Source organism: Macrotis lagotis, chromosome 1, assembly GCF_037893015.1.
Source record: "Macrotis lagotis isolate mMagLag1 chromosome 1, bilby.v1.9.chrom.fasta, whole genome shotgun sequence".
Taxonomy (NCBI): Eukaryota; Metazoa; Chordata; class Mammalia; order Peramelemorphia; family Peramelidae; genus Macrotis; species Macrotis lagotis.
The window spans coordinates 155,288,620-155,302,318 of record NC_133658.1 but is presented as its reverse complement, the minus strand read 5'-3'; the positions used below and the strand labels follow the sequence as shown (position 1 = coordinate 155,302,318).

Below are 13,699 nucleotides of genomic sequence, written 5' to 3'. Positions count from 1 at the left end.
AAATGTCACATGCTTTTTATATTTTGATTTGTTTTTTCAACATTATTTTGTTTGCTCCTTAGCTGAGGGTATAGTTAAGAGGAGAGGCAACTGGGTGGTTCAGTGAATAGATCACTAGACCTGGAGTCAGGAAGACCTGAGTTCAAAATGGGTCTTAGATACTTTTAGTTTTGTGACCCCTGGGCAAGCCTCTTAACCTCTGTTTGCTTTAATTGGTGAAAGAAATTGCAAACCACTTCAATATCTTTGCCAAGAATGCTTCATGAAGAACGTTGGTGTGCTGTGATTCATAGGGTCACAAAAAGTTGGACACAACTTAACGACTAATCATAGAGCATGATATAACAAAAAACTGCTTCTTATTTTTGCAATGCATACATCCATATACAAATATTTTTGAATACATAACATATATGTATGTATGTATATATACATATCCATTATAGCTAGCTATATATAGATATATATACACATACAAAGAAAGACAAACATGCACATATAAAACAAGAAGACCATGGGCAAGAATTTCTGGGCTTCAGTTTTTCTCTTTCAAAAACTGAAGAGATTGGACTTGATGAGCTCTAACATCTTTTTCAATTCTAAATCCATGATCCCATAATCATATTCTGATAAATTACAGTATTTTAAGAATATTCAAAGGTCAGCTGGGTAATGGAGTCAGGAAGACCTGAGTTCAAATCGAAGATCAAGCTACTGACTATGTCACCTTAGGCAAGCCACTTAACCCCAACTGCCTACCAAAAAAAAATATTCAAACTCCTTACTCTGATTCAGTTGTCCAACTGGTTAAGAGTAGGAGAAAAAGACTCTGGGATAAAGGGTGACCTGGATAAACTTCACCTTAGTATAGTGTAGGAGAAAACTAATTTTTCCTCTGCTGATTTTTTTGTCTATCTTTTGAGTAAACATTTCACAAAAACAGAAAATCTCAAAACTGATGGGAACTCAAAGGTCAAAGAGTACCATCCAAACATGACCAAGAATCTTTTCTATTAACATCCCCAATAAATGATTCTTCAGTTTTAAATCAATCAATGTGCAATTTATTATGACATCTAGTGTGTGGAGGGGAATTCAGTACCTTTAAAAGTGAGTCCACTGTTAGGCAGTTCTAATTGCTACAAAGTTTTTCCTTAAATCTTTTTTTCCTTGAACTTTGGGTCCCTCATTTGTAAGACAAATATAGTACTGAACCATCTGAAGAGTTTCTTTCTTCCTTTTTTTTTTATTTAGGTTTTTGCAAGGCAAATGGGGTTAAGTGGCTTGCCCAAGGCCACATGGCTAGGCAATTATTAAGTGTCTGAGACCAGATTTGAACCCAGGTACTCCTGACTCCAGGGCCGGTGCTTTATCCACTACATCACCTAGCCACCCTGAAGAGTATATTTCTGAAGATCCATCATTAACAAAAATTTTATAGTTTAAAAAAAAATCAAACAATTTGAATCTATGCCCAAAGGGTTATACGATTGAACATGTTCTTTGACTCTACAATATCACTTCTAAGTCTATATTCTAAAGAAATGAAAGAAAAAGGAAAAAAGGACTTACATGTACAAAAATATTTATATCAGCTCTTCTTGAAATGGCAAAGAACTGTAAATTGAGGGTATGTCCATCAATTAGAGAATGGTTGAATGAATTGTGATATAAGATTGCAATGGAAAACTATTGTGTTAAAAGAAATGACAAAGGGGATAATTTCAGAAAAATTGGGAAGACCTATATGAAACGCTGCAGAGTGAAGTGGGTAAAACCAGGAGATCTGTAACAGTAGCAGCAATATTGTAACAATGATCAATTGTGAAAGAATTAGCTACTCTGATCAATACAATAATCCAAGACAATTCTGAAGCACTCATGGTAGAAAATGCTTAAACATCTTCAGAGAGTGTGCTGATGAACTTGAGTGGAAACTGAAATCTTTTTTTTCCCACTATTTTATTTTTCTTGCTTTTGGGGGCTATGTATGGGAGTAACATGACTAACAGGGAAATGTTTTCCATAATTTCACATGTTAACTGATATCCCATTTTGTGCCTTCTAATGCCTGGAGGGAGAGAATTCAATTTTTCTAATGAATGGTATAATGAATTTTAAAAATTCAGTTCAAGAAATACTATGTATGGCCCAACTATAAGGCAGTGATAAAATTAGAAGAGAAGCCAAGATTCAGAATTCTTGAATTTTCTTTTATAATTTTTTCTTATTCTTCATTCTAAGCTACTTTTAATTCTGTAGTCTAAAAGACCAACTACTCTCCTATGCTTCCAGGCATACAGTTAGATCCATTATTAAAACAGGTCAACTCACTACATAGATATATTAAAAAAAACACGATTTTAAGAAGTTTTCATTGTTACTGTCATCTATTTCCTATATTGTAGCTAATGCTATTTTTGATTTAGTGTTCTGAGGGAGGTTTTTTTTTTTGGAAGGCAGTGGGTTTAAGTGGCTTACCCAAGGCCACACAGCTAGGCAATTATTTAGTGTCTGAGGTTGGACTTGAACTCAGGCACTCTTGACTCAAGGGCCGGTGCTCTATCGACTGTGCCACCAAGCCGCCCCTCTGAGGGAGTTTTTAATTTGATTCTGTAAGTATTTAAGTCATATCTTTCAAAATATATTTTTAATTCATTAAGTCTTACAAAGTCAATGGTGATATTGAAGAGTGTTAGACTTGAATTCTTCTGCTAGTATTACCTCTAAAACTATCACCTTATTTCTTAACAAAATAGCTTTACATTTATTCATTGTAGAGGATAAGTGGCTCAATTTTTAGGTAGAGCTTATAACACTACATTTTGATAAAGTTGACATTTAAATAAAGTGGATCTAAAATTGTAATGACCACAGCATAACTCTTTTAAAAAGTAACACACATATCCATTGCTTTAAAACTTTCAAAGTATAATCAATGTGGAGTCAGAAGAACTGGATCTGAATTCTGGCTCCATTAACTGCTACTTCTGTGAACATGGATAAAAACATTTCAATTCTTTCTGCCTTTGTCTCTCTGTCTGTAAAATGAGGAAGTAGTCCACAAGCATTAAGTGCTTACCTCTCCCTCTGTGTGTGTGTGTGTGTGTGTGTGTGTGTGTGTGTGTGTGTGTTGTATGTGTATGTATATATATTTTATAGAAGAAAAACTGATGTATTCTCATGAAGAGAATATAATTGACTGTTTTGGATTAGTTTAAAAATATTCACGGACAACTTTTTAACTTTATTTTGAAAGTAATTTCTTCCCTATGAGATTGATGTTGACTAGGGGCAGTTAGGTGAAGCAGTGGATAGAGCACTGGCTCTGGAGTCGGGAGGACCTTAGTTCAAATCCAGCCTCAAACACTAGCTGTGTGACTGTGGGCAAGTCACTTAACCCCACTGCCTTAAATAAAAATTTAAAAAAAAATTAGATTGATGCTGACTTTTCGACAAGGAAAATGTAGGTACAAACATCTCTAATACAAAGGCTGCATCTGATATTTCTGCATCACACTCTCTGCTGTAAGGAGGAAGGATGCTTTACTATCTGTTCTTTAGATCAAGCCTCTCCTATCACAAATGAGGAAAGTAAGAATGAGAGAGGTGAACAGAAGAGCCCAAACCACAATGATTCTAAACAGCAGAGCTGGATTCAAATGCAGGTCAGCTCCCCTGAATTCCTGTCTCTTTTCCCTTACTTAGCTGCTTGTATTTTTACAAGACTAACCATAGAGTGAAACCTTCAGCACTGATGTTGGTGTTTTTTATGTCAAAACAGAATTATGGGTCAAGAGTCAGCACAGCTGCCTTGCTGCTACAATAAGTGCAGATCCATTCTGGTCAGGTGGCTTTCTGTAGTCTTACAACACTCTATAAGTCAAATTACCTTATCCAAGAAAGTATTTCCATCCTTTAACGCCCAGCCAGGAAGATTAGACAGTCTAGGACTGAAAAACAAATACAAAGATTAAACTGACTTAAGTATGTTATAAATATGCAGTGATTTCTTCTGAACTGCACTTTCTCAATAAAGTTTAAAACTTTTTGTGTTTATTGGTAAATCTATTCATCCAAAATGGTGAAAAGAAACTGCTCAATGACACCCTCAAGAATTTAACAGTAATGAGAAGTAAAAGATCAAATGGTGGTCCCAGAATTTTTAACTAGACTGGGGGATGAATAGAATGCCATTGAAGTAAAGAAATGAAATTAAGACACAACAAAGTCTATCAGACCGAATAATCATAGTGAAAAGACCTGGGTTCTATTCTGATATTACTGACGCACAATTTCCCTACTGGATTAATTACTTATTCTTACTGACCTGAATTTCCTCTTTTAAAATGAGGGTAGTTTTGGGAGAGTGATATGATAGAATAACTATGAATCTGGAATCAAAAAATCCGTGTGTAAACTGAACTTATTACATGTTGGTGATTTAAGTCTCTTAATATTTAGAACTCCTTGATTTTCACATTTGTAAAATAGAGATAGCAATACCTGTACATCATGATGTGGATAGGGAGTTGGCAATGGAATCAGGAAGATCTAGGTTCAAGTCATGCTTCAAATACTGACTATGTCCCAGGAAGAAGCAATTCTTCTCAGTTAAGGATATACAGTCAATGTGTATCCCTGGAGGATATTTCTAGACTAGGATTTTGATTTTTTATGAAAAAAAAAAGGCTTTGGAAATAGAAAAGTGCCATTTAAGTGTAGATTATTAGTACTAACCTATCCACAAAGTCTCAGCGTGTTAACTAGTTAATTTTTGGAAAAAGCTTTGATTTTACATAAAACTGACTTAAGCATTCTAGAAATCATTGCATTCCAGCACCAAAGAAATTAAGAGTGTGAAATATATGTTCAGAAGTATAAGACAGAACAGTATTAATGACCAGAAGAGACAAGGATGGAAGATTTTAAAAAAGAAAGGCAATGTACTGGTGAGAGGCAAACTTAAAGAATAAGAAGATGGGAAGAAAGAGATATCAGGTATAAGAAACTGAATGAAATAGGATTTCAGTTCTCCTGAGAAAAATTAAGACTTGAGATATAAAAATATAAAGCAGTTATGGATGTAGGACAAAAAGGACTCTGTAGCCAGAAACCAAACAGTAGTATAATTCCCTCTGACATTTTTGTGGGTTCTGACATTGTAACTGGTGATTGATTGATATGAAATAGTCTGAGCAGTCACATGATTAATAAGAGCAGGCATATTGCTCTTCTGTATAGACAAGGTAAGGTTAAGAGCTTCCTGCCTTTTCATTTTGCATGCTTATATTGGGTTTGAGCAAAACTGTGAGAACATATCTATTTGAGGAAAATTGCTTGAGAGAAATAATGAACTGAGTTGGTGTAAATGATGTCTATTAAAGAATTCTTTGTCCATTTTGGGAGTTTTCTGTTCTCTTTAATATTTCAATGGCTCTGTGATATCAAGGATATGGATACTCCCATCAGTGTTCCAAATACTAACTATCCATGAGCTTCAGAGCTGGAAAAATTCTTAAAATACATCTAGTCCACTGTTCATTTATATTTGAGAAAACTGAAGTCGTGGAAAGTTACTGACTTGTACAAGGTCACAAAGGCATTAAATCAGGATTTGTATTCAGGTTCTTTGACTCAAGATCTGGTGCTCTTTCCATCGCCTCTCCTTCTATGAGACTGTTGCTCTCTGAAGATTCCTACATGAAAATCCAACCTCAAGTTTATCTAATATTACAAAGATATACATGGAACAGGAAGGTTCTCCCAAGTTTCACCACACTGAGAAAAAATATGATAGCTGCCTTTTTCATTACTATTTTGCTTCTTATTTGTATCTACTCACTTTTTTTTAAACTTTAGGAAATGAAACTTAAAAACATTTGAAGGAGAGGACTATGATGAGCTAGTGAAGCCAAAGTCTAGATTTTAAGTATTTTAACTCTGTAATCCATATTTATATATATATATATATATATATATATATAATTAAGATTGAAGGGATCAATTCTTTAAAACACCAACATGATCATAGATCTACTGAGGGACCGAAACAAGTGTAGATTTAATGTGAGTAACTTCAGTAAAAAAGCAAAGTAGTCTTGAAGGGGCATGCTACATCTATTAGTTCTGATATGCAGTATTTTCTTAGGAAAGTGTTCATTCATATGAATAATTCATCACTTAAGTGTCTTTTAATAGCTTTGTTAGGTGTGACAATCTTAATTTCCTCACTAAGGTGGTCAAACTGTTAAAACAGAAGTCAAATATAAACTGTGTGATGGTTATTTTGATATTTGGAAAGTAAAGCATGAAAATTATAACTCTACCTAGCAGTTATTAATCACCAATAGATCTATATATAAGTGGCCTGCCTTTAAGAAAACCTAGTATGTGAAAAATCAAGTAACATGTCTTTCCTTGTCAGGTATCACAAGGGAAATGTGATAGTCCACCTGCAAGTATTTTCAGTAACTTATGCCTACAATGTTAAGCATTCAAATTTTTATTTAATAATTTTGAATGAAAATCTTCCTAATGTTTATTAAAAAAAATTGCTTGCTTTTTATGGTAGAACTTTTTTTTTGTTTTTGTTTTGCAAGGCAATTGGGTTAAGCGACTTGTCCAAGGTCACACACAGCTAGGGAATTATTAAATGTCTGAGGCTGGATTTGAACTCAGGTCCTCCTGACTCCAGGCCTGTGCTCTATCTACTGCACCACCTAGCTGCCCTATAATAGAACTTTAAGAGCTGGCTCTGTGATTTTATTTATGGAAGGAATGCCAATTGAAGATACTCTTTCGACAGATGGAGGTTTGATTAACTTACATGATACTCTTGGAGAGTTAATTGGAGGCACTTAGAGTGTGTTAACTGACTTGCCTACAGTCACATAACTAGAATATATATCAGATGAAGGGTTATTAAACCCTAGTGTCCTGTCTCCAAGGCCAGTCCTTTATCCACTCTGTTACATTTTCTTTCAAACTAAATTTATTCTCTCTTGCTATACTTTTTGACAATTGAAAAGGTCAACTTTATAAATACCAAATACTGAACAGCCCTTTAACAGTACAGTGCATTCAGGGTCTGTGGAGGCATACAGGGCTGTCTTCTCCACTTCTCAGTATCTGTTAATTTTAGGTTAATTTAGGCTGAGTTGAAAAATCAAAGAATCATGGTTGTAGGGATTGTGTGTTAGGAAAATAAGAGTAAGGATTTGGTGAACAGACAGCATGACATTTATTTGGTTACTTGGTCCTTGAATCCGTTCTTCATAGCTGATGATTTGGATAAATTATCATCAGATAGGTGAGATGCTGCTCACCTATCTGTAATTTACCTAAAGTTGTTTTTTTTTGGCCTTAGGAGAAAATTCACCTAATTCCTTGAAAACAGAGGTCTATAAACTTGTTTTTAGAAATATTTTAGGGGTGGCTAGGTGGCACAGTGGATAGAGCACCAGCCCTGGAGTCAGGAGTACCTGGGTTCAAATACAGTCTCAGACACTTAATTACCTAGCTGTGTGGCCTTGGGCAAGCCACTTAACCCCATTTACCTTGCAAAAACCTAAAAAAAAATATTTTGACAACTTAATGATTGATTTCCTTTGTAATCTTCTATATTTTATTTCATATATTTAGAAACATTATTCTGAAAAGGAGTCTCTAGGTTTCATGGCAGGGAGATTTATGACATAAAAAAGTTTAAGAACCTCTAATTTACAGCTCTTTTTATGGGGGCAAAGACCTGGAAATTGAGGGGAGATCCATCATAAATTGGGGATTGGCTGAACAAACCGGTATATGAATGCAATGAAATACCATTGTGTTAAGAAATGATGAGTAGGTAGATTTTAGAAAAACCTGGAAAGTGAACTAGGAGCAGAACCAGGACAACAATGTACACAAGCAACATTGTATGGTGATCAACTATGAATGACTTAACTCTTCTCAGTAATACAGTGATTCAAGACAATTTTGAAATTCTCATGATGGCAGGCAAATGATATGTATATCCAAAGAAATATAGAGCTGAATGCAGATCTAAGCAAAATATTTTTACTTTCTTTGTTTCTCAATGGTTGTTTCCTTTTGCAAATTCTAAAATTTTTGGCAAACTGTTGCTTCTTTCACAACATGACTATCATGGAAATAAGGTTTACATGACTGAACATATATAACAACCTACATCAAGTTGCTAACCATCTTAGGCAGAGAGGAAGAAGACTTAGAACTCAAAATTTTATAAAAACTGAAGGTTAAAAATTGTTTTTAGGGGCGGCTAGGTGGCGTAGTGGATAAAGCACCGGCCTTGGAGTCAGGAATACCTGGGTTCAAATCTGGTCTCAGACACTTAATAATTACCTAGCTGTGTGGCCTTGGGCAAGCCACTTAACCCCATTTGCCTTGCAAAAACTAAAAAAAAAAAAAAAAAAAAAAAAAATTGTTTTTATTTGGAATTGGAAAAACTATAAAAAAAGAACCTCTGCTTAAGAAAGTAAGATAAACTAGCATATTGAAAATGATTTAATAACTATATACATTTCCACAGCTTTTTAGATATGTTAAATGCATCAAGTGAGGACAATTTGTATATTTGACTGCTCAATGTGGTACTATGGAAAGGGGGCACAGTGGCATATTGGTTATTGGACATATCTAGAAGAAAATGTACTGACACACTGTGCCAACCTTCCCACTAGGCATTTTGTGCCTCTCACGTGCTTTGCACTGTTTCTTTCTCTATATCCTTCTTTTCTTCCTTCTCATTATTATAACAATAAGTGGTTCATTCTCATCTCTCAGTTCTGGGAGTGTTCTCTGGCTGTCTCCCATATCTGGAATACTCCTCATCTTTCCCTACTGCTTTCTTGGGTTCCTTTAAGCTCTATCACCTGTGGAAACCAACTGAAACCCTGTATTTTATAGAAAGTTCCTTTTCACTTCTCTTAATCCTAGTGCCTACCCTCTATCATTTCCTATTTATTCTATATAGTTTATTTGTACCTTTTAAAATTTGCTTTTTGTCTCCCTCAGTGGACTAGAGCTCCTCAAAAGTAGGTAGGTTTGGTCTTTGACCTCTTTTTTGTATCCTCCCAATGTTGAACATGGTGCCTGGGATCTAGTAGGTGCTTAATCCACTGACTGACAATGTATTAGCTCCTTCCTATATGTGTGACATGGCTAAACCTGAGAAGCACGACACCTATGTCTGTATGTCACTATTTAAAGTGCTAAAGGGCCTGGAGTCACAGGAATATCTCTGCAACACTGAACTAGAGTCCTCCTCTTAAGTTTTTTAAATTTCTTTTCTCCTTCACTTGCTAATCAAAACTGGTGCTTCTCAACTCAAAGATCTCTCCTGACATCAATAGCTCAAAATAAAGTCCTGAAGTCGACATAAACTTGTAGTTTAGTCATGTCTGACTCCATGTGACAAAGTCCGTGGGGTTTTCTTGGCAAAAATACTGGTGTAGATGTTAAGGTTCTGAAAGTCAAACTCCATGAATTTCAAGTCCCTGATAAAAAGGAGTTAACTATGAATTCTTGTGTTCAACATGACTTACATGACTTGATTAATTATCAGTTCTCATAAAAAAATAGCAGGAAAGATGAAAGATACATGATTTCATTTGTAGTGAGTTGTAGTAACTCTTTACAAAAGTTTAGAGTAAATTTTGATAAAAATCTATTCACTAATTCAATGTTATTTTGATAAAGAGAACTTTCAAAAGAGCCCAACTGCTAAAACCTGTGGGACTGATAAAATTTAAACTCTAGCAATAATTTTTTAGCAAACCATTCTCCCCCCCCCCCCCCCACATTTCTCAGAAGCAATAAGAACTTACCTCTGAACCAAAGGTAAGGGAAGAAAATTGAGAGTCGAAGTCATATCCAGGCCACAATCTAACATAATAGTAGTAGACTTGAATTTGAGCACGTTGCATGGTAGAGTTGGGTGTCCTGATAAACAGTACTGAAAGACAAAGATAAATATATATATGAGAGGAAAAAAAAAGAAAATTTTTCTATGATTTAATGAACTCCACAGGGACCTGTCCCGGGGCTACCCAGCATAAAAAAGTCAAAAAGTTTATCCTCCTGTTTATTTGAGAAGTACCATTAATTCATTTTGACTTAAGCACAAATATATCATGAGTGAAAATAATGGTACATCAATGTCTAGCTTCACATTGCAAAAGTACACTGAGCTCAGTAGTTTCCTAGGTATTTGCTACTGTGTTCTTCTGTAAATAAGAAATTCTCCACTTTTCTTTGAAGAATAATTTCATTAACTGGTAAAAACTTCATATAGCAAAAATGAAAGATCCATAAACTAAGAAGGTGGAAAGAAGGTATTCTTTAAAGTCTCCTTAGTTCCCAAAACAAGGTAATTATTTCAGTAACTATAAGAATCTAAAGCATCCCTACTAATATCTTTTCTAGGTGCCTCATCACAGAGCACTGCACTTGAGAGTCATGGAGATTTGTTTTAAAATCCTGCCTCTGATACATACTATCTGGGTAAAACTGGGCAAGTCATTTAATTTCTGTCTGCCTCAGTTTCTTCATCTAGAAGATGAGAATAATTATAGCACATATCTCTCATGGTTGATGTGAGAATAAAATGAGATAATATTTTAAAAGTGCTCTGTGAACCTTCAGGTATTCTATAAATGACAGCAATTAAGTTATTAATCTCTGTCTTTCAGTTTTCTGTCCTTTAGTTTGATTTACACATCCTCCTTTAAACTGAAGAAGAGTCAAAGAAACAGATGAATATTGGGTTATAGCAGTCTTCATTGTTTATGTCTAAAATTAGTCACATTTATTGTCCCAAATCCTTAAGTCACTTAGTTTTTTCCATCTATAATGGGAGTTGAACTAGATGGCTTAAAAAGCCCTTTCCTGGGCTAAATATAGGATCTCATAACTACTACCCCACTATAGGGAAAATCTTGGTTAAAGGACTATCAATGACTGCTGGTGAATCAGCCAGTCCTAAACCTCCCAAGATCTGCTCATAAGGGTTGCTCGTGTACAGTCTTTGAGTTGAAAAGTCAGTTCAAAAGATTTTGTATAATAATTTAAGTTTATATACCATTAAATAGTCATACAATGCTTTTACACATATTATTTTACCAGATCTTCAAAAACTTATGGCATTATTATTTTTAGTTAAGGGAAATCAAGGAAACTGAAGGTCTCTAAGATTGAGTCTTAGGCTACATTCAACTAGTAAGTGGTATAATTAAACCTGGATTAAAAAGTCTAGTGCTATTTCCAATCATATCATTAGAGTTCCATGTTTTAAGAAATGCAGGAAATCTATAGTCTAGGTCAATTGTAATTCAATAAATGTTGATCAAATACTTTCTTTAATGAGAGGCAATGCAGTATAGTGGATAAGGAACTGGTCTCTAAATCAAGTTCTATCTGTAATTTTGGGCAAGTCACTTAATTTTTTAGGGCTCCAGGCAATTTTCTAAAACTATTAAGTTGAAAAGAACATTCTGACCTACATTGTTGTTGTTATTAAGTCATGTTGGACTTTTGTGATCCCATTTGGGGTTTTCTTGGCAAAAATATACAAGTAGTTTGCCATTTCCTTCTCCAGTTCATTTTCCAAATGAGGAAATGGAGGCCAACAGGGTTAAGTGACTTGCCCAGGATCTCACAGCTAGTAGGTGTCTAGGTCACATTAGAACTCAGGAAGATTGAGTCTTCCTGACTGCAGACCCAGCACACTAACCACACCACCTAGCTGCCTCATCTGACCTAGAAAGATAGAGGCAATTTCCCCACCCAGGATTTCCCCATACTGAGGAAATGAAAAATCCAATCTGAACATCTACTTTATATAATAAACTGTGCTAAGAAATGTAGGGCACAGACTTAATTCTTGTCTTCAGGAAGATTAACTTAGTTGAAGAAAAGATATAAATATGTAAAAATTTTAACTATATATTTTACACACACGATAGATCTTTTAAAAAATTGAAAATTTAAAGCAACTTTACCATCAAAAAAGAACATAATTATACACTCACCTTCAATTCAAACTCTCTTCTAATCTTGTTAATGAATACATAGTATGTACACACAATTATAATTATCTGTATGCTATGTTTCTAACCTCCACAAATATATAAGTATTTCCATGTATTATCTTAATTTACATAACTAATTTTTCATAGGTATAATGTATCTCATTAGAGTAACAAAATAATTTCCTTGACTATTTTCCTATTGTTAAAATCTGGAGTAATTTTTTCCCCCAAATAATACCATTATGAACATTCTTTAAATAGAATTTAATTTTCTTTTGAAGCATCTCCTTTGGATATGTACTTGTTAAGTGGAGTTAGTAACTCAAAGGACATAAGAAACTTTTTTTTGTACTTGGCACATGAATACACACACACACACACAACACATACAGACACGCATATTTCCATACTTTTAACTTTATTATTCTGAATTCTCTCCCTTTCTCCCAATCCATTTTTCCTCATTGAGAAAGTTATTTGCTACAAATCAAAAATGTGTAGTCATGAAAAATATTACCAAAATAATCATGTTGTAAAAGCAAATATAACCTCTCCCCCAAAAAGAGGAACCTCAAAAAAAAAAGTATGCTTTGATCTGTATTCAAACAGCATCAGCTATGCTTTGATCTGTATTCAAACAGCATCAGCTCTGTCTTTAGGACGGATAGTATTCTTTTTTTTTTTAAAGGCAAATGGGGTTAAGTGGCTTGCCCAAGGCCACACAGCTAGGTAATTATTAAGTGTCTGAGACCGGAGTTGAACCCAGGTACTCCTGACTCCAAGGCCAGTGCTTTATCCACTATGCCACCTAGCTGCTCCTGGATAGTATTCTTTAATATAACCCTTCAGAGTTCTCTTGGGTCACATATGGCTGCGAAAAGTTAAGTCATTCACAGCTTATCACCCTACAACATTGTATATAGTACATTTCCTATTGCATCTGCTCATTTAACTTTTTTTACAGCGAGTATCCTATTCATCATTTCTTAAAATAGAATAGCATTGCATCTTAATCACATACCACAATTTATTCAGCTGTTCCATACCCTGATGGGCTTTGCCACCAGAAAAGAACTGCTACCGGTTTTTCATCTCTTCTGGTATAATAACCTGGTAGTGGCATTAATAGGTCAAAGGGTAGGCATGTTTTTTATTGTCCTTTGGGAATAGTTCAAATTACTCTACAGAACTGCTGAATCCTTTCACTCCTTATTGTTTTCCAGAAAGATTGAACCAATTAATTGTGTTACAAAACATACATATATACATGTTTCTCCATTGCCAGTCTTGTCAACATGCAGGTAAATGACTATAACTTATAAGTTTAATAACTATATAATAGTATCTTTAAATTATCTTAATTTAAATTTCTTTAAATACTAGTATGGGCATACCTTTAAAATTTTCCTTTTATTGAGAAAATAATCTAAAAACACAAATATTTCAAAATACAAAGAACATTAAAAAGAAACAGTAAACTATTATATAATCTTAAAATTATCTGTCACCAAAACAGGTACAGGATTTACATATATATAATGATACCAGAAGCAAATTAGGAAAGCAAAGAATAATTTCCCTGTCAGATCTATGTGGAAGGAAAGTCCATGACCAAACAAGAGATAGAAAGCACTACATTAGAATGT

The 13,699-nt window shown here is 34.5% G+C and overlaps 1 protein-coding gene across 4 annotated transcripts in view; it reads right to left on the bottom strand.

The window, feature by feature from the left end:
- The window catches only part of INTS9 (integrator complex subunit 9), a 123,439-nt gene that overhangs the window by 83,588 nt on the left and 26,152 nt on the right, over positions 1 to 13,699 (bottom strand). For all 4 annotated transcript variants that reach the window (XR_012473267.1, XM_074209191.1, XM_074209189.1 and 1 more), the window contains 2 exons: positions 9,852 to 9,979; positions 3,893 to 3,953 (listed from right to left, as the gene is read on the bottom strand). Coding sequence is in view for 3 of the 4 variants with exons in the window: in XM_074209189.1 (XP_074065290.1) it covers positions 3,893 to 3,953; positions 9,852 to 9,979 (189 nt within the window). In the remaining variant the exon portion in view is untranslated. The remainder of the gene's footprint in view (positions 1 to 3,892; positions 3,954 to 9,851; positions 9,980 to 13,699) is intronic.